The 22,407-nt window shown below is 39.0% G+C and overlaps 1 protein-coding gene across 1 annotated transcript in view; it reads right to left on the minus strand.

The window, feature by feature from the left end:
• The window catches only part of LOC122777428 (poly(rC)-binding protein 4-like), a 55,671-nt gene that overhangs the window by 22,384 nt on the left and 10,880 nt on the right, over positions 1-22,407 (minus strand). The window contains exons 2-6 of the mRNA XM_044038668.1: positions 11,424-11,612; positions 11,258-11,281; positions 9,086-9,118; positions 6,279-6,395; positions 1,886-2,017 (exon numbers count right to left, since the gene is read on the minus strand). Coding sequence (XP_043894603.1) covers positions 1,886-2,017; positions 6,279-6,395; positions 9,086-9,118; positions 11,258-11,281; positions 11,424-11,531 — 414 coding nt within the window. The 5' untranslated portion in view covers positions 11,532-11,612. The remainder of the gene's footprint in view (positions 1-1,885; positions 2,018-6,278; positions 6,396-9,085; positions 9,119-11,257; positions 11,282-11,423; positions 11,613-22,407) is intronic.

The following is a 22,407-nucleotide window of genomic DNA, read 5'->3' on the forward strand; positions in this document are numbered from 1 at the left end:
TTTTCCTCAAGCACTACAACCAGATTAAAGCGTTAATTTCTGAAATACCTGCCAACACCTACAAGATAGACTGTCACATTTGGGGCCGTATATAATCATTCATGTCGAAATAATAGGGAAATTAAGAAACTCCACATGAGCTGCACCCTAGAACAACAAAGGATTGTTGGAGGGATTGCTTAGTAATTTAAAAAAAAATAAAAAATAAATCTTGCTCATATCTTGTTCAAGTAAATAAAATAAAATAAGATAATTTTGGTGGTACCAGTTGAGGGTTTTTTTTTTTCTTCTTTCAACCATTTTTTTTTCTGTGTATATTAGGTCAGGGACAGACCACAGTGCTGTTGATGCTTTGGATTGGTAATTATACCATTCAGTGCCTGCGTAATAGTATAGAATAGAAAATGTGCTTGCACCCATTTGAAAGCCAAGGGACATGTTGGTCCCAAAATAAGGTATATTGCAGCATTGGCTGTTACTATCTAGAACCATACACCTTTTTCCATTGTTAAAGTAGCTGAAAAAATCTGAAAAAAACCCGACTGACACTCATGTACCATGTTGGAGGTGCCAACTGGATCTTTATCATTTGAATGGAGCTGCGTCAAGCATTTACACTTCCTGCTTCTCTTTGCCCTGCGTTGCGTGTGGCAGAAGTTGAGAAAACACATTCACACATTTAGCTCAAGCACTATAGACGCTTTTCCATTATACAGTTCTAGCATGTCTTGGCTACACTCACCTCTACTCGTTTTTTTTTTGCTTTTCCATTAGGGTTAGTACCTGCTCTGGCGAGGTTCCAAGTGAGCTGAGCTGATATTAAAATGTGACGTCAACAGACTGCCGGACATTGAATTGTCAGAGAGTGTTGACATAGGAAGTCATGAGCGTAATACAAGAATCAAATCGAACAATGCTGTAGATCAGATAAAAAGATTTAAAAATCCTGAAAACATGCGTTAATCTCCATCATTTATCGAGGAAATGTCTAAAATCTCAATGTTTAACAGAGGAGTCTGATGTTTTTAGCGACAGCACTGCTGAAAGCCGGCGATCCCAGCCCGTTCAGTTCAGTGACTGTGTGTCCACGCACCTCTCTCTTCAACTTAACTCAAGCAAGTCTTTTTGCCTACAGCTAACTACTAAAGATAACTATGATCTGAATAACTGAGAACCTTCACAGACATGTTGGCAACTCCTTATCAGCCATGACAGACGGGTTATCCTCTGTAGCTCTACCGTCACCATTTCAAATTTTCACATGTTTTTCAATTGATTCTTTAGTGCTGTTTCCTGTACAAAAAAAAATGCTCTGGGGTCTATAACATTGATCACTACCTTGAATAATTGTGCATATTTTAAACCATAGCTTATGTTCTATGTTGTTTGATTCACTGCTTATGTTAAATGTTCTGTGAAGCATCGTTTAGCTCGTACCTGCAAACCTAGCCATATTCCCATCAGCTTCAGCTGTACTTTGTATGCAACACACATTCGGACATCACCAAGTGTGTTTATGTAAATCCTCCTTCTTCTTCAAGTGTCTTTATCATGTATGTCTTGTGATCTATGTAAAAATATTCATACATTCCTTATTTTATTTAACTATACAAGTGTAGTCAAATGTGTGCACTTCATCTTCCCGGACTAATATACTAGAATTGTAATTGCAGTGATCCTGAATAGGAACATCTAATTCAACCTAAAATGTATTAATGCAATTATGCAGCAGAGGGAAAAGAAGAGCAAAACAGCTTAAAGTGTAGTATCTTTCTATTCTAGCTGAAGCTTTTCCCAGCAGATTTGCTCTCTTCATATTTCAGCATTGGTCTTTATGGTCCTATAAAGTAAAGAAAGGAGGTAGATTTGTGTTTGGACTTCTCACCTCTCTGATCTCCTTTATCTTTGCTCCTCCCTTTCCGATGAGGGAGCCACACTGGCTGGCAGGTATGACCAGCCGCAGGGTCACCGGTGGCTTGGAGCTTATGGTGCCGTTGGCCACCAGTGCAGTCAGGTCCTGCAGGGAGGTACAAGGTGGAGATGGAAAACAACAAAATACATGGTGAGGTTGGCAGGAAAGAGAGAGAGAGTGAGCCACAGAGGGCGAGATCAGATAGCAGAGGTCAAAGACGAGTCACCTTAGCTGGTGTTAATTCCAACTATTTGCTACTGAATTTGACTCCAGATCATTTTGTTCAAACTGTTATATATGCACCCTATTGATTTTATTTTCATCCGGTAGTATTAGGCCAAAAATATAGTTGCTTCTTCTATTTTGGTGTTTTACTGCATGATGTTGCATAACTGCCTTTTCTCTGGATCGCTTGTTGCTTAATTTTCTAGGATCACAGCTCTCTGAGGCCCTTTACCAGAGGAACATGGACAAACACAAAGCAATATCTCCATCTCAGAAATGCTTCAATGTGCTTTTGTCTTTTTTCCTCCCCTCGTACTGCTTACTTTGCAGCATAGGTAGTTGTTAGGGTAGCAACCGGTTGAGTTTGATTCTTAGCAATCAGGACAGGATTTTACAACACAAAATAACTGCATTATTCCCAATATCTGCACTCAAGGATATTTAATATGACACAAATCCACACATTTTCTGTGTAACGGTACCTGTGTCCTTACAGGCGTCCACACAGGACCACACAGGATCCACTAGGTTGTAGAAAGTTGAAGAAGGAAGGAAGGTTTCTTGCAGGACATTGAGTATACTACCTATAAGTTGTATAAGTGTATAATTTCTTAAAATAAGCCCCTTACATGTACTTTAGGTAGTGGTCTTGCTTTATGGAGGCGGCCATCTGGAGCTGACATTTCTACAGCTGCCTCAGACTCATGTTTCAGTTTTTATATGCTTTGTGGTATGAGAAGGCCACCGTAGTTGCCTGACACACTCATTCTTAGACAGTGAACCTTAAAGTATCTACCTGAATGTTTTTAACACTGGAAAGCAGTTATGCCACATCACATGAATCATATCAACATTTCACTACGTATCGGGAATAACCTCAAAATCAGAAAGGATGAGCACCACAGGGCCTTATATTCATAATATGTTGTGATGCAGTCATTATGAAGCCAAGATTAACTTCTACTGCATCATCTTCAATCAAAAAGATGAAGCAAATATGATTCACTGAAGGTTGAGCTTTGACCAAATTAACCTCAGCTTCTGTATATTTGAGTATGTGGCATGAGAGTCCACAGGATGCAGAGCAGTGATGTATGTTCTTCTGTCCAGTGAGGGGTCGGGGGGAAAAAAAAAGCTGTTAAATCATTTTTATGTGCCGCTGCATACCGCATGAAAGGGAGAGCATTAATTGCAATAGCAGTGGTGAGTGAACTGTGCTTTTGAGCTTTTCGCTCTACTCCATGAAACTGAGCCAGGACATCTACATGTCCTTCCCAGTGCCAACACGCTGAACCTGCTAACCTTGAGACTTCTTTTTAAAACATTTTGTCACTATATAGGAAAATGTGTTATCCATAACCTTGTCAAGTCTGAATGATTAAAAAAGTTGCTAAGTGTAAAATGAATAAAGGAATGATCTGGTGTCAAACCTCCGAATTAGTTGCAACTAAAGCATGAGCCCGTGCTGGAGGAGCTACAGTATGTCCTCTTCACACACGCACATAATGCTTTAGTGTGGAACAAAGCAGCTGAATGTCGTTGTTAGTCAGTGTTTGTACAGAATATTTACGTCAACACTCCAAACATACATTCCTGCTCTCTATCTCGCTCTTTCTCTACCAGTGGTACTGCAAGTGGTAGAACTTGTCTGTGTGTTTTTATTTCATGGCAAACACATTTTCAGGACAAAGACAGTATAGCAAATCAAAGGCGTATCGTCGTATATGTGCAGGTGCAGTAACTCATGAGTAAATGGGAAAACTGCTGATTAAGCGCTGTGAGGGTTTTTATATTGTTACAGTGTTTAAGGAGGAGTTTTGCCAAATATGATTCCACTGCATCAACGACACAACAAAAAAACATCCTGTTTTCAGTCTTTATAGTACCTTTATTGTATTTTCTAAAAACTGCCTACACTGCTAAGAAACAAGGAACGTTTTCTTTCAAATGTGAGTATTAGATTATACATTTTATTTTATGCATCAAAGCCTAAAATCTACATGTAGAATGTAACTTACAGCTTTCTTTTTTTGATCTTTTTAAGTATTTCTAAATCCAGAATAATGAAATAGAAGCCGTCTACAGTATTTTTAAGTGCAGGTAACAAACATCTGTCCACTTGGCTGAGAATGGTGATTGAGATTGTAATTAATTTGTTAACATTTAAAATGTAAATAAGACATGTCGTCTCTTCCCATCAGAGTTCACCACTTTGTTTTTTTTTTGGGTGTGCACTGGGGCCAGTCTGTGGTAAAATTAGCGGAGCTTGTCTTCAGAGGTGACAGCGCGGACGTGTCGCCTCGAGGGACTTTGCTCATGAAAGGAACATAACAATTCCACTAACAGTGAACTTTAAATTTGAAAAGCATATTCTGACGAGGCTCTTGTGCCTCTCTCTGCTCTGCGTCTATATTTAGTGAGGCGGATCAGGCTCCTTGACGTCTTGTCTCATTAGAAGAGGAGCACGCAGCTTGCCTGCACAATCAGAAGACTCTGGGCATCGTTTTCTTGATTTGATCTAAAAATATAAGCCACATTTCTTTTAACAACTGTGAACATTGCTATGAACTAAAAAGAGACTCTCAAAGCGAAGTGGTGGAAATAACACAGTGGGCTACACAGACGCCGCTTACATGAGTTCCTTAAATCCCCAAAGCATGTTTGTATTTCTGGTGGTTCACAGAGATTATGTGGCTTTCATACATGCTGTGCCTCTATACCTGTGGAGAAAATACACATATGATACATGTTTGGGGTTTGATCCAATGCCAACTGCAACAGCTAAGAGAGCCTCTGCTGCTGTGTGATCATTACCAATTTAAACTGGGCTTAGCAGAAAAAGAATGTGGGAATAATACAGCAGATTATCCCCCTTTTGTTTTTAATTAAAAGGTATCACACGTACAATAACTCAACTAAGAAGGAAACGGTGGGTCGGACAACACGTTGCCATGGAAATCTGGGAGTTAAAGGGTTGAAAAAGACGCGACTCTGAGACATCTTTTATTATTAATACTGGACTGTGCTCCCAGCCAGCACGTGTTTACTGAAGGCTGTCGACCTGAGGACAGGAGCACAGGTTTACGTGCCAGTGTACGTGCCTGCTGTGATGCTTAGCCACAGACAAGATGGTGCTCAGTCCTCCATATTAATTAGTGTGGTGATGGACAGCCGCCATGGGAATTTATGGCGAGAGGAACCTGTCCACTCCAACTCCTTAGAATAACATGAAATGATATACAGAGCATTCTCATTAACGGATGCATCTGCTCTTTTGGAGTATGTGTCGCTCTGTAGTGTAGTAAGTAAGATTACTAAAACAATGGTTGATTGATGCCAGGTACAATGGTGGCTGAGTGGTAGAGAAAGGCGAGTGAATGGCAAAACCTGTAGTGTAAAGCAACATTGAGTGATCAACATTATATACATACACACCAGATGCTGATTGTCTCATCTTCAGGTCATTCAATACTCTCTATGACCTTAGCCCCTCCCACCAGATGAGCACATGGACAGATGGACATCTGTTCTGTCATATGTGACAGATGTCCACTGACCCAAGGCAATCTCTCCATCTCTGAAATGTTCCACTGCTACTGACATCTCTTTAAGACTCTTCATCAAAAGTACATGCAGTTGCATACTACACAACCAATAGCAAGGCCCTCTATCTCTGAATTGTCTCTTGATTGGTCAAAGTCTCCCATCATGGACCCAGTTTCTCCAAGGCTGGAAACAGAATCTAAGAGAGATGCAGGGGTTTGGTTCTCTCTCTCTCTCTCTGATCACTTGATTTACATTACGCTGAAAGGACATTTACTGTATGTGAAATGGACAAAAACAAGAATGTAAACACATCACACCAGATGATATCCAAATGTGCTCCGCTATAGAGCACGGTCGATAGCAATAACAGTGCATTAGTGTTAATGCTGTGATGTTGAAGCTCAGGAGATTGTTTTTTGTGATACTTGGGTGAAAAAGCTTCCTGCACTTTTCCTCACTCACTCTCACAAGCAACTTATTTTGGCCCTAACACATTTTTCCTTTGTAGCCCGGTAGTTGTTCTCTATGAGTTGCTTTGACTGATACTGCAGTATCATGTGGAAGAAGTGAGTGAGCACTATGCATTAAAAGTTACCTCCTCAAGTTTGTATGTGATCATGGTGAAAGCTCTGAAGACGCTGTCTGTGGAGCCGGTGATGGTGATGATCCTCTCTGGACAGGATCCCTCTGAGATGTTGACTCGAGCAGTGCTCTGTTAGGACACAAGGTGTTTAATATTTTCTCATAGAGACAACTTGTGGGTGTGATGTGAAACCGTGTATAAGGGTCTAGTAATGTTATTTATTGATCCAGGTGCATATCACAGTGCAGTGTTTGGTACTGAAATTACACATGTGATAAAAATGGGTATATCTCCTGCCTCTCTGGTCAAACACCAGTTACTGCATTCATGTTTTACCATTGGCTTTCTTAGTTCACTCTTGTGTCACTGGTACAAGCTTTTGTCACCCTCTTGTCTAACCAGCTTGTGGTTCCAGACTCTGCTCCCCACTCCCTCCCTCCTACACTCAGTTCTCACCCCACTTCCTTGGCATTTTTCAAGTCAGACATTTGGTGGAGTTAGCTTCAGAGGGGATTTAGTTACCCTTTAAAGCTGCTGTCACTTTGTTAAAGCTAAGGTCTGTAAGTCTGGAAAAGCTAGCAAATAGAAGGCTTTGCACACATGCTTAAGAATATGGTCTTTGCTCTTTCTCACCTTTATACAGCCATTTACAGCTGGAAATAAAAGTTTGTTATTCTCCCACACCAGAATCCACTAAAAATCAGGAATATAACATATATATATATGTATATAAATGTAAGGTTTATGTAAGAAAGCCACTAATAAACACATTTTTCGAAATGTAAAACTGGATCTCGTAAAGCATACAGTGGCTGCAGAGACACAGCACTGCACATGTGACGTGACATAAAGGAGATGAGGCTGAAAGCTTTACAGTACATTTCTCTATCTCATCTCCTGAGGTGATTGCCCTCGTATGACCCTGCTCTCCCCTCCCTCCATTTTGTGCCCTTGTGTTTCTGTGACTTAAATTCACATGAGCAGAAACAGGACAACACTCTGACCTGCAGGCCATTTTTTCCAGTCATTCCAATGAGTCATGCTCCCACTGTAGCTATAGGGCTCAGGAAAGGAGTGACAGGATGAGGCTCATGCAGTTCGGACGTCACAAAGGCCAAAAATGGCTGTCTGACTTGATGAATGCATGGATGACTATCACGGGCCAGTGGTTTATCCAGCAGCTCTGCAGGGCTGCATTGTCCCATGACCTCACTGTTCCTCTGTTTATCCTTCTGCCTCATAAAGTACAGCATAAAACCTGAGCAGCCGTTGAGAGAAACAGTGTCAGCTAAATTACTCTTTACAAAGACTTAACCAAGTGGCATTAGTTTGGCTGCTCCCTTGAGATTTATAAACGGGGGTATGGGGTGGAAGAAAAGGGAAGTTGTTTGAAGTAGGAGAAGAAAGAGGCAGGTTTTTCTGAAGACAGCAGCAAGAGGAGGTGCAGTCAATGATGGATTCAAATTGAAAAGGTTGCCCAAGAGTTAAATGGGACAATGTTTGTATTCAGCAGGCTTTATTATTAGCTTATTCCCACAGCTTTGTTATTAATACACACATCTGCCGGAAAACCTGACTAGTTTGAAAGCAGCCCTCTGAGATTGAACTGTGTTTTTACTGCAGATGAACCTGCTGGCAGAAAATAAAAGGTGGAACTGATGTGTTGGTAAACAGGGAACTAAGTGTGCTCGTTTATAGGCTGTGTGTCATGCTGACACACGCATACATAAACACACATAATCAAAATCAAACAGTATGATTCTCAACTCAGATGTTGATCAAAAACTGACATTCTTCAAGATATTAGAAATGAAAAATAATATTTATTTTGTGTAGCCTGCATTTTCAACCTGACGTATAACCTGCACCATAAAAATAATCTTGGACTCATTATTTGAAGATTGTGTCGCATGTGTCACATCTGACTCACATGCTCTGCAAGGTGGAAAACAAACTGCATAAAGTGACTTGATTATCTGTTGCTTGTCATCTTCCTGAAATCCTCTGTAAACCTAAATGCCTCCTGATAGCCCACTTACCAAATATTGTAAAATGTGCGAGTGAGCCGTATAGTCTGTGTATAAAAAAATAGACATAGTCTACCATGTTCCTACTGAAGCCACACAGGAAGTAATAATATATCATATAGCCATTAGGGGGTGGAGAAGCAGTCTGTTTCAATGGAAAGCAGTGGGAAAAATTAGCTTCTACTTCCATCAGTAAACATTTTCCAAAGGAGTTAATGGTCTCAATCCCCTGTTCCCTGATTTATGTAAATTGTTGATGAAGTACGGCACATATGAGTGGACACCAGTGTGATTGACAGCTGGTATCCTCCAATAAGAGCCTGGTTGCAGGTGACACCTTTGACAAATAGCAACAATGTTGCTACATGTAAGAGCACAGCAGGATAATTCCTAGTGAGGTCATATTCACCCACAAATTAGAATAAACATAGAGGTCACATGGCTCAGTGGTAAAGCAAGCCTTCTTTCAACTGTGGGTTTGATTCCCGGCTCTGCTGTATGCCTTCTGTCCTTGGGCAAGACACTTAACCCCATGTTGCACCTGGGTGTGTCGGCAGTGTGTGAATGGGTAGCAAAGATGTGTGAAAGATAATATGCAGCACATCAACGTGAAACGTGTAAATACAGACTATTTATATATGAAATAAGTCAACATTCAAACATTTATTTCTTGAACAGAATATTTAGATGTAATGTTCCCCAATGGTTTGCAAAAAAAAAGTAAAATGGCAACACAATCTTGGGAGTGGCAGAAATGTCGTGGTTTATAGGTGTGAATTATTGTACACGTACCTCTTCTCGTATTCGTTTCACGGTCTCTCCTTTCTGGAAGAGAGCAGATGAAGGACAGCTTTAATCAGAATCAAATGCACTTGGTTTGAAAAACATAATTGCATCAGTGTCCTTGATGCCTGAGCGAGACCTGCTGATTCAAAGCACGTACATCTTATCCCGGCGTTGCACCTCATGTATGGCAAACACAAAGGAGACATACCTGCTGTATATTCAGCATTTGTTGCTGTTGTGTCTCACTGCACTGCACTCACTGTTTCTCCTGACTAACCTCCCCCCCCCTTTTTTTTTTCCTTTTGGCTAAAGTCCACCCAAGCTGTGACACTTGTGTTCACTTTCTTACACAAGCATCAAAAGCAGTGTCGTCTCACACCCGTTATTTATGTTATCTTCTAAAAGGTATTATTTGCGGTTCATTGTGAGGCTGGTTGTCAGGCTGTTATTGATGGGAGAGAGATGAGCGGTTTAAGATGGGAAGAGGGAAAAAGAAATGCTCAGAGGCTGGAGTGGCAAGTTATTAGTCCGAGCACTGCATGTCGAGTGCTTCTCTGTGTCAAGCTGCACAAGCTGTACTCATATAACATTGCTTACTTTGGTTTGAATTAAACTAACCTGTTTAATATTCAGACAAAATCTGAAATCATACAATTACATGATCTTATTTATTTTTTTACTCATTTACACATAAATCTTATTTGTATTACAACTTACTCCTTCAGTTAATGTGACATTTTTAAATGTTTCCCTTTTCTTTTTTACTCCTTTCACTTTATTACACACACACACACACACACGTACATACAGCATCACTGTTATGCTTACAGACATTCATACTAAAAATGTGTGATATAAATTGGAATAGCAGCCACTACACTTCACAATAATGATTTAATTATATATATGTGCATGTTTGGGTGGATATTGAATTTCAAATTGATTTATTTGAATAAAATATGTTTAAAAACATAATAACAACTCAAGATTGCCGAATGTAACCTTTCCCTAACCTTAAACTTCTTTTAACTTTACCTTTATGTTGTGTTTGATGCGTCTGTACAAACATAAAGAATTAAATTGCTTTATAAATAAAACCGCCGTGCCTCCACTGCCTTCGTTTCCTACTCAATTTCCTCTCTTATTCCTGCACCAGCCTCCATTGTGATGTCTTTCTTTCCATCACATCCATTTATTATTTGTCCCTGTTCTTTCTCGTATTGATGTGTGTTGTATGTGTGTTGCATTAAGGCGCACGGCGGTGCAGCTTCTCCCTAACAGACAGAATAAAGTGCTCACCAGGGGCCGAACACTAATATGTCTGCAGAGCTCAGTTTCAAAAGGAGGCTTGCACTAATGTTTTTTTGTTTGATGAATTACTGTGTTGCATTATGGGAAGTGGGGGGGAGGCGGTGAGGTCTTAAGAGGGTTGGTTTGAGGCAATTACATTTGGGATGAAGGTATTCAGAACAACAACGGTTTGTGTTCTTTGTTGATTTCTGAAGACAGAGAGAAGGTTTTTATAAAAATCATCACTAACAAATATCAGCCTTTTACCATTGTGGAATTTAAGTATATATTTGCATAGGATTAGACACAGATGAAGCCGCTTTTAAAACAAATACCTCAATATGAAATACTTTTCTGTCTGTATGATTTTACAGCTCTTGGCCAAGTGGAAAAGTATAGGTTTTGGTAACCTGAGGGGCACTGGTTCAAATCCTGGGACAGGTCAAGGGCTGTGACGCCCCTGAGCAAGACGTCTGACCACCATTGCCGCAAAGGGACAGTAAAGTGCTGGTCTCATTGGACACTTTAAAATAATTTTTTAAATGAAATGGAGGCAGAAACATGTGCATGTAGATGTTTTGCCTAAATGCACTTTATCTATTTTATTGAATAATGTGATGATTATATGGTTTTACATATCGTATTCTGTATATTTTAAGTAATTTATGTATATTATAATTAGTTTTTGTGTGTATTTTATTTTATTATAATTATTATGTATGCTCGTAGTTATATCTGTGTCCTAACCTATATATATTATGTACTGCTACCTGACCTTTATTCCAGGTTAAATAAAGCTTATAACACAGCTAATGATATATATTAATAATAACAAATTCTAATTCACATTTATAAATAGATAGATAGAAGAAAGATAGCACATCTCACCTTTCCTATGATGCTGCCGACCTCCTGAAATACAAAATGAATTTACTTGTTTACAGTGTAAAATAGAAAAAAAAAAATATACAAAATATACAATAATCTTAATTTGAATCATCAAAAGCCCAGAGTGATGCAGTCTGCAAAAACCCTGTGAGCATAAGTCTTGTACCTTTCCATGCATGAGCAGTCGTAACGTGAGGGTCACTCCCAAGCCCCCGTCCCCAAAGTCCTGCTCACAGTTCATAGTGATGTGGGAGTGGCATGCAGGGAGACGCATGAACAAGGCTCATTCGCTGGTCACACGGAGTCAAACGAGGGCCAGCGCTGGTTCTCTGGCTCTTCAGTGTCCTTTAGTTCTCTGAGAGACACAGGCACACACACACACACACACACAGAAGAACACAAGAATGATGAAATAAGTGTACAAATGAATAAATCAAGTCCTTAACATGCAAATCAATGTTGACATAAACCACCATAGTTGGCAATTAACATGTATCACATGGATGCACACAGACACAGTAAAACCCCTTACAAACACACATTAATTTAGCACAATTATTTAAATGAATTTATTGATTGATTTATTTGTACTGCTGTGTATAGTGCACTGGTACAGAGTTAGAGATGCACTCATTTATATGCACAGTCCCTGGGCAAGAAAACAGAAAATTACACCAATAAATACAATTATAATAATAATATAAAATAATAATAAATAAACACATTAATTCAAGTGTAAAACATCCCTAGTAAATCTAACACAACTTGATATAACACCTCATAAGAAACATACCATTAAAATCTGGATCCACACCATTCCACCTCTTAATTACTATTAAATATTAACACTCTACTTGTGTCTGAGATAAATATGTATATATATATATATATATATATAATGGTGTCTGGTTTATATCTTGCGAATTAATCAAATATGTTTTATCTCAAAATGTCAGTATGTTTCCACTAGACCAATTAACCGGTCTGGCCGATATTTGCCATTTTTGAATATTCTGTATCAGCCAATTATTATTAATCAGCCAATTCTTACACATTTTTAGTCTGAACAACTTGATAGATAAGTCACTAACTAAAACTTTATCTTTTCATGCAAAAGTTTATTTGGAAAAAGTCTGGTTGTTTGACGAGTCATTTCACGTACTTAAAATGTAGTTAATACATGATTAGTGCAGACACGCTCCCTAGTGTTCAAATAAAAAATAAAGTGAAATTATTTTAATTTGGGAGAATTTAAAGATAATATAATTATATATATATTATGTGCAATTATATATTGCAACTTCACCAATAAATGTTGCTAATTTTTACACACTATAACTTTTTTGTCTTCATTATTATATTTTATCAGATGGAGAAAAAAAGAGATCTGTCCCCCAACCCCATCCCCCCAAAAACAGAAAAAAATAAAACCTCTGCAACGGCTGCACTGATTTCCAAAGATCGACATTGCCTTAAGTCATAGAAATGCCATTTCCTTCAGCATCCATGTTTCACCCCCTCATTTAGATCTGCGTTCTTCCTGTTCTTCTGACCATGCCCCGTCCTCCTCCACAAACCGTGGCGTTAACTCATGATTGTGTTTTGTTTTTCAGAAAGCTAATTCTCTGAGATCAAATCCTGCATGTTCAGATGCAGAGAGGACAAATAATTCATCTAATGAAAACGCTTTCATGCCATCCAAAACATCTCAGGCGGCGTGTTGTAATCAAGTATTTCAGTGAGGACCTTCCTCATTAGTGAATCAGTGTAATTCTGTGTAAAAACAATATGTTACAAAGTCATCATGAAAAGCACCGCGTGCAGGAAATGGACCATGAGCAGCAGCAGCAGCAGCAGCAGCAGTGTTAGCACTGTTGCATGTGATCAGAGCTGAGGGCCCTGACGTTCTGCAGGAGGCCGTCGATGACTAACACACAATCTATGTCTTCATTAACTGAAGAGCACTTCCTCTCAGTCACTGAGTCATTTATTTTAAATTGGACTACAAGGAAAATAGAGCGGGGGAAAAAAATCCCTTGGAAATGAGCAATGCTTTTTCTACTTTATGCTGGTGTTTTGTGAGTGGACAGCAAAGTAAGAATTTCATTGTACAGGGAAACGTGTTTCTTTACTGTGCATATGACAATAAACACTTTGAATCTTGAATCTGAATCTTGAATGAGATTCATTCATTTTAAGTAGTTCTGGGCAGTTTTTAGATGATACCCATACATACTCAAAAATACGGTAACGAAACGAGGACATTTCTGTACCTGAAAGGTGCCAATGTGGAGAAAGTTCAATACTTTGCTTTAAGGTGACACGAATGTACCTTTTGACTATCGGAGAGGCTAGAAAGTCAATTAAATCACAAGGAAGGGACAGATTTCACTACAAAGGGATTTGTGCACCTGGTCCTTTTTTTAAAAGGACATCACTGCACATTTGAACTGTCAAAATATTATTATTTTGTGGACAATTACTGTTAATTTTGGTCTCTTTAAGGAAAACACAACTGTACCCTTTCAGTTTATATACCATAGTATCATAATGGTATATGTATTGTATGTCTTTAGATTACTAAATTGAACTTAAACTGGTACCAAAATGGACTTGGTTAGGGCAGAGCCTTTTGTCTGGAGCAATACCACGGGAAATTGGGGTGGCAGTATAATAAAAATGTATATAGGATGATAGAGAAAGATTTGAATAATACAAACAGACCCATTAGAGTTTGGGCGACTAAATTTGATAATTTGCAGTCAAAATTAATTCTGGAAATAACACTGTTCGTAAATAAACACAGCTAAAAACCAGAATTTTACATGAGAACATGTTAAATACAGAGACTTGAATTTCTCTTATAAAAGCTGCTTAACATTCTCCTTAAACAGACGAAAGACAGTGTGGACGGAGGTAGACGACTGTGAACGCTAAGAATACCTTTATAGCTAAAAGAACTTTTTCCAAGGCTGTGGTACAGAATATGATGATTGGTTTGCTCTTGTTCCGTAACCATGGTGAGTCAGAACCAGTATCACATTAAACTTGACGTATTCTTCTCTCTTTTTTTTATCTCCCAGCCCTAATTCAAAGTGACTCAAATTCATTCATGAGATTGAAATGTTGGCGTTTTTCCTCCGGGAGCCAGGGAGAGGTTTTATCTGCTCCATCACAGTCAGCTGCGTGTGAGGAGACAGAGCAGAGTTAATGCACGGACAGCAAATGAGAAGCATCTGTAATGATCCCAGAATAACTACATACTTGTCAGTTATGTGACATATAGCATGATTAATGCGTGTGTCACACAGCTGCTCACTGTCACAGCACAGTGTCTACAATCAGTTTAAAGACTCATTCACGTTTGCTCCCGGTTCATATTTCCTGATGTCTGACAGTGAGCAGAGATGAGGTTCATATGGTTTTGATGAAAAGGTGCAACCTGATGAGCAGAACTCATTTTTTCCTGATGCTATAAAGTACATTTGTTCAAACAGTGTCTGTTTTGATAATTATTCATTTTCAATTGAATACTGGACCAAAACATGTTCTATTCAATATTGTACAAAAACTGTAAGAGATATGTTGGTTTAAAAATGTAACTTGGATTTTCCACAGACTGTTACAAGTGTCTTAAAACTGCTCTTTGACTCGATTTCTGAAGAATTTTTTTTAAAATTAATCAACTGGGATGGATTTTAATCCCACAGGCCACCAGTTGCTGACTACTGCAGTGCAGCCACAAGTGCGTGACCTAACTTGTTAACACAAAAACCCGATTATTTTCTTATTCTGAGTCACAGATTTTGTGCCAATCAAAAATGTACACGTTAGAAGCAGTATCTTTAAATTACATTTCATCCATTGCATGAGAAAATAGAATATTTTTGATGGTATCTCACGATAACAACAACACAGTAAAAGTATATGTTATATAACAGTGTATCTGTTATTTTTGTTTTTTTGTTGTCTCTCTCATGTGATGATTCACTGATGCTCCCAAGTAGGGTTGCAAAAAAGTGGAAACTTAATATAGTTGGTAGATAAAATATTCTAACATAATGTTGGCTAAAACAATCAGTAAGGAATATTTTACTCAACATTGAATTGTATTTATCTGTCTCATGTTGGTCACCAAATATCCTGTCTTTGTGTGTGTGTGTGTGTGTGTGTTTTGTGGCCATTTTTCCTCCGTGGCTCAGGTCCACACACCCTGTGTTGCTCTTGTCATCATTCTATTCTGGGTTTTATACATGTGGACACCCTCATAATTATTATAAACATTCATATTATTACCCCCAATCAAATAAAACACGCACTAAAATATCAGTGCCAACAGTGCGGTTTATTTTATTCTGAAAGGGCCTCTTTGCTTGACTACTTTTTCTTTTCTACTTTATTTGGATGGCACATTTAGTTGAAGCTATTTTCAGTAATTCTCTAAATTTATGTTAAGTCTTGTTTAAATTGGTGTTGGACCTCCACAGACAACAGTGAACAAAGAAACTAGTCTGGATATAAACATAAAGTCAGCAAGATAACAAAATGTCTGTGTAGTGCTTATACTTATTTTAACTTATTTTAAAACATTGTAACCTTTCATTTACACATCAGAGTTTTCGCACCTCACATATCTATTAAGCTGCATTGAAGCAAGAAAGGAGAAGTGAGGCAGATGTGGGAAAATCTTTGTGTTTTATTTAGTGTTTGACACAGCTGACATGTGACTTCTTCCCCCCGTGTTGCTTTGTAATTAGACCATAAAACCTCCTCCAAGACTCTGGAAACCATGTGATTGTCTCTCTCTGGTCTCTCAGCTGCTTATAAAGACAAATCTGTTCGACCAGTTTTTTCCCTCAGACGCATTCATTGTATAATGTATGTAATAATATAGGCCCATTGCCCGGGCCTATATTCATTACCTCATAATGTGATAGATAATGTGATTGTAATTTAATTTGCAATAATATAAATATATATATTTTTAATGTCAATCTGTTCTCTCGTCTGTTCACGATGAGACCTTAGATATTTATATTTTTCTAAGTATTTTATCATTTTTATTTCTACGCACAGACCAAATGCAACTGCAACTTTTATGAAAGCGCTAAATACATATTATTGTTTCGTCCTAGATCCAAAGGGAAAATGCTCAGTCTTTTTGTCTTCACTACTGTCGTGTGTGTACAGCAAAATGACAATAAACTTGATTTGGCCTTCTGTGATTTTGATTTCAAAATGATTCATCGTTCAGCCCTGGTGAGACTTCTATTGTAAAACAGAATTCCCTCTTTGATGACATGACGAATGTATATGTTGTACTGTATGTATACAGTCTTTACAGACTGCGGCTTTCTAACTACTAACAATGAGTCAATCATCTCTGCCTCTTTCTTTGAATACGATCATGATTTTTAATGATGCTTTCCACATATTTGACGGAGGGGGGGAGGGGAAACCCTTACACTGAAATCCTTTATTGTGCCGGATCATATTAAGCGCTCGCATTCAGTGACAACACAGTAACAAATTATTCTCTCCCTCTTTGACTCATCAAGGCCACTTGTTTCTCTGCCAAGTGCATTCCGCCCCGCCCACAGTGCCACTGTACACCAGCACTGTGCTGCACAACACACACACACACACCACGCCTGACGTGTGTGTGCGTGCGTGCGTGTTCTATATAAATCTGCATGCTGTTTGCAGATTTGGCCCGCAATGTGAGGAGATCATGTTTTATCAATTGGTGTTATTTTATAAGATCCAGCTCATGCGAGACTCTTTGTGGGCGGGTTTATTTCTTTAGTCGAGTGCACAAGGCCGTCGCTGCTTCCCTGATTTATTCATACACTGGATTATTTCAAAGACACATTCAAATGCTCGCTCGCACACACATTTACGCGCACGCGCGTGCGTGTGTGTGTGTGTGTGCGCACGCTTGTTTAAAAGCTTGACTGCCTCTGTGTGTTTTGTCTTCCTTCCATGGCTGCATGTGACACAGTTTGACACACCAAGCTGTCAAAAAGTGCTAGGAAGTGGCGCATCGTGTCATTTTTCTGCATTAAATTCTATCAGCGTTAGTCTTAAAAGAAGAAAAAAAAAAAAAAGGGAGGCTGCTCATGAGATTTATTTAAAGAACTGTCATTTAGAAGCTCCGCACAGTTTCCATAAATATCAGACAAAGAGGCCTGACTGGAGATAAACAAAAACTGGAACATTCGGTGTCAGCTCCAGACTCGGCGGCCGGCCACGTAATCATGACTTTAAGCCTGATCGATGCATATCGCTGAGCACATTTGTGCGACCCTTCGGCTAACTTCATTATGTTTGAGCACTGAGGGCCACGGCTAAAATGTTAGCACTTTATTGCATTAGGAGTTAATGGTTTGAGGGATCATTATGTGCTGCTCTGTGGGTTGATAACAAGGCATGTGCTCTGTGTTTGTATGAGGGTGGTGAGCCTCTAAACTCCCCATTTCCAGAATCTCAAGCAGCAGCGTTCCAGGATGAACAGAGCCTCCTCTGTTCTAAATTAGACCTGGTAACTCAGAGCAGAGAATTAATATGGCGCAGGCTGCAGGCTGCTAATACACCAGTCAGACCAGGAGGGAGATGGAGGCTCCATCCACTGTCCTGCTCTTCTGTCACTCACTGCTAAACTTGCTCCTGCTCTGCTCCATTGTACGCCATTGAGTGCAGGATGTGCACAACGTGAGTCATTGCCTGTATTCATCCTCATACTGAAATCCTAGCACGAGTGAAAGGCCTCGTCTCAGTCTGCTGTTAACCACTTTATATCAAAGTTGAAAAAGATGGAAGAATCACTGAGAACTGAGAGAACATTTGTCTATTTGTCATATTGTGTATATATTCTGAGGAAATTCTCTTCTGTTTTTGACTGCTAGTCCATTTAATCAAATCTTTTTGTAATTTAGACAGAACACGTGTGCAGTCACAGTCAAAGTAGATTATATAAAGTCGATCAGTTACTGTAAATCCTGCAGAAGTGAAGAAATTTACCACGGTCTTCAAATGCATCTCGTTACCTGCTCCTGTTAGCGCAACAGTCTGAACCCTGCATTACTTTCACTAGCTCTCATGCACTGGAGGATAGAATATTTGAATATTCTAACAATACCGTCGAATATTCAAATATAATTTTAGGTAGAAACGTGTACGTGTTTTCACTGAGATATTTGGGACGTATAATACAATTCAGAAAGTAGATGCATATGCAGAGCGTAACACATTATCTTGTTTCCCCCTGACGACGTAACACAATCGCCGAGTCTCACATGTTGTCGTCAAGCTGTTAAAGCGACTGACTTCAGCACGAGTGTAACGTCTATCGTTAGCACAGACGAGCCTCGTGCGGAGCGTGAGGAGCCACCCATCTCCATCAGCTCTGCTGTTTGGGAACACTGCGGTTTCCCAGTTAACTACAGTAACAGTGGAGGAAAGCAACTCATTTGAAATGAGTAAACATGGAAAAACAGAGCGCAAATTCAGATAAACCTGACATTTAGGCTCTTTATTAAGTATTTGGATAAATCTCCCCTGTTATGGCTTCACTTTCATGTCAAATTAAGATACAAATATGCCTTGAAAATAGAATTAATCTGAGTGTAAACTGGGACCGTTAATCTAACTGAATGCGATGTTGAAAATGTTTATAGTATTTTCTACTTGCTGCACTATGATTGATCTTTATTCTATTTTACTTACTTTTTATTTATTTGAGAACCTTCACGTTTACCTATGTTTTGTTTGTAATGGGGGTCACAATATTGAGAATTATTTTGTTATAATTCTTACCATATTTCTTTCCGTACCAAAAATGTACCGAACCGTGACCCTAATCCTAATCTAACCCTAATAGATATTATATCAATATCAGTATTGTGACATGAGACAACATCTGGTCTTTTGGATATCGTCCTATTTTTTTATTTTGCTTTTATTTAACCAGGTTAGCCCCATTTAGTTCACTTATCTCTTTAAAACCTAGTCAAGAAAGCAACAATATAGTCAGACAATCAATAATTACCCAAATAAAAAACACATTTGTGGTGACTTCCTGCTTTTAAATGCTGCTGCATTTATAATCGTGATATTTATTATAGTGAAAAAAACTTGTGACATACATGGACTAAATAAAGTTTTACTTTTATCTCACTATACATACAGATCTGTGTGGTTCACAGTGCTTCACGGGTGACTGACACATACGAATAAAAGTAATAGTAAGGAAACAATCAGCCAGAAAATATGAATCAATAGATCAAATGTCAAGATTTTTATTTAGCTTTTTTTTTAACATACTATCAATCAGTATGTTGAATTTCAGTATGTTGAATTTTGGGGAACTATTGGTCAGTCACAAATTGATTAAAATAAAACAATATAAAACAATATATAAAAGGAAAGAACTGGTCCTTATGGGTAAAGTATTATATAAAAAAGAATTCTCTATTCTATTATTATTATTATTATTTTTGACCAGACAAAGAGAAATACTATTACTAAGAGTAGTGTTATTACTATGAAGCATACATCAAAGATTCCAAGGATAAAAGCATCCAGCATACATCCCTCGACAGACACCAGCAATGTTGTTTTTTGCCCTATTTTCATGAGACAAGAGAGACTGTCAAGATGAAAAGGACGTTGTACAACCTGCTCAGACTGGACATTATTCTGAGACAAACATGTCCCTGACACAGCCAATGGACAGACAGCTCAGTGCCAGCTTATGAAACGAAGAAAGGAATGAGGACATGGTCGGTCTCCATGATGAAAGCGGGAGACAGGATCCCCCCTGTGCGAACACTGCAGAGACAGGTTTGCGATATTAAGTGTCACACACAGCTAGAGGGCAGAGGGTGTTCCTCAGGGCGGGTACACGGGCAACAAGTGAGAGGGTGTCAACGTGTGCACACGCGCCAAGTCAGGGTGAGAGAGGAGGGGGGAGAGAGAGAGCATTCGCACATAGGCTGGCACTTCACAGACAGTCACATTCCCCAGGGTCTGTGTGCACCAAAACAAAAACCCACATACAGCTGCTGAGATGAAAGCAGGCAACAATTCACACACACACACACACACACACTGTGGAAACGCACACGAGTGGAGAGGCTTTGATCTGCTGTCACGGGGCCTTCTGCAGGATATGTGTCACGGACAAACTCAAACGACTGGCGTGTCTCGGCACATGGATGACACAATGCGCGCGTGTCGTCTGCTGACGCGAGATAAAGGAGGAGAAAAGAATGACTTCTAAGTACGAGAATGAAACCCTCTAAGGCCACTCTCCTCCAAACTTAAACGAGACACTCGGAGAATTAAGACATCCACACAAGGACACACGAGGGTACACAGAGAGAGACGTGTCTAAACATGTGCAGTTTTCTGTCTACAGGTCTAACCTGTACACAAGAGAGCGTCACGGCGGACGACGAACTGACGCAGCTGTAACGGCTGCATGTTAACACCGCTCTCTGTGCGGCGGCTTCTCAAATTAAACGCACTCGAATGCGTGCGAGTGAAATATTTAAAGAGGGCCCGCGTGTTTGAATTAGCTGTAACCACATCACAGCCACGAGACACGCCGGCTCTCATCAGCGACGTTTGCTTTATGAGCCGCGCAGCAGAGGAACATTAGCACATGCTGAGAGAAGATGACATATACACACAACTCTTATACATTTACATTTGTGAGAAACATAAAAAACGAAGTAGAATTCACGCTGAGGCTCTATATAGTATAGGATAAGTGATGAGTAGGGATGGCACGATACCGCTTTTTTGTCTCCGCTATGTGGTGTTGCAAATAGCGATATTGTTGCCTCACAGCAAGACAAATCAGCAGTTTGGATCGACTGAGGGCTTTTCTGTGTGGTGTTTGCATGTTCTTCCATCTCTGGGTTCCTCCCACAGTCCAGAAACATGCAAATTAGGTTAACTGGCCTCTCTAAATTGACCGTACGTGTGAGTGAATAGTTGTTTGTCTCTGTATGTTGGCCCTGTGATGAACTGGTGACCTGTCCAGGGTGTGACCCTGCTTTTCACCCTATGCCAGCCGGGATTGGCTCAAGCCCCCCCCCATGACTTTCATGTGGAGGATGAAGCCTTAGACCAGGGGCCAGCCTAGGGACAATTTTTTTCTAAAAGGGCTGAAACATCATATATTCTTTTCTTAACTATTCAGTTTTGTACAAAAATGTCAAAAACTGAAGAGATGTGTTGGATTGAAAAAGTAAGTTGAACTGTTACTTGTGTCTTTAAACTGCTCTTGGACTCCGTTCATCTTTTTTTCACAATAAAAGCGCTCTTTAAATACATGATAATTCTAGCTACAGTGACTCTAGTAACAATTGATCAACCATTCTCTTCTGTCATAAGTGGGCTGTAGAGGCTGTGGCAGTGTGTATATATATATATATATATATATATATATATATATATATATATGTATATATATGTATATATATATATATATATATATATATATATATATACATATATATATGTCTATATATACATACATATATATGATATATGTATATATATACATACATATATATACATATATATATACATACATATATATACATATATATAGTTAAATAAATACAAATAACAATGATGGTTATTTGGTTATTTATTTCCTGGCCATTTGAATATTGCACATGTGACATATGGCAATGTCGAAGCTTTTCAGTGATCAGAACTGTTCTATAATAGAGGCCACAAATCATGGGTGCATGAACAAGTGATACTTTTTTTATTTTTCAGAAGGAACTACTGTAGGATTAAGACAGAGAGAAAAAGATGAGAGGGAATTTTAGATGAGCAACTCCTCTGAACAGTGGGGCAAGGAAAAAGATTCAGTTGAGTGAATCAAATATGCACAAATGAAGCATGGCCTTTACTTTTAAACTTCCTCTCAGGAGCTCAGAAATGAAATGTAAAAGTCTTTCAGCTGTAGCTACAGTAAACTGGACTCCCCTGAAGTTTCTCTCTGTTAAGTTGTACAACCGGGATCTCAAACTCAAATGACCTGGGGGTCCACTGAGCATCTTCTCTGCTCAGTAATGGGCTGCTGAAGTAGAACAAAGTCGAACTTATTGAGAAAGAGCAACTGTTCATTC

Source organism: Solea senegalensis, linkage group LG11, assembly GCF_019176455.1.
Source record: "Solea senegalensis isolate Sse05_10M linkage group LG11, IFAPA_SoseM_1, whole genome shotgun sequence".
Classification (NCBI taxonomy): Eukaryota; Metazoa; Chordata; class Actinopteri; order Pleuronectiformes; family Soleidae; genus Solea; species Solea senegalensis.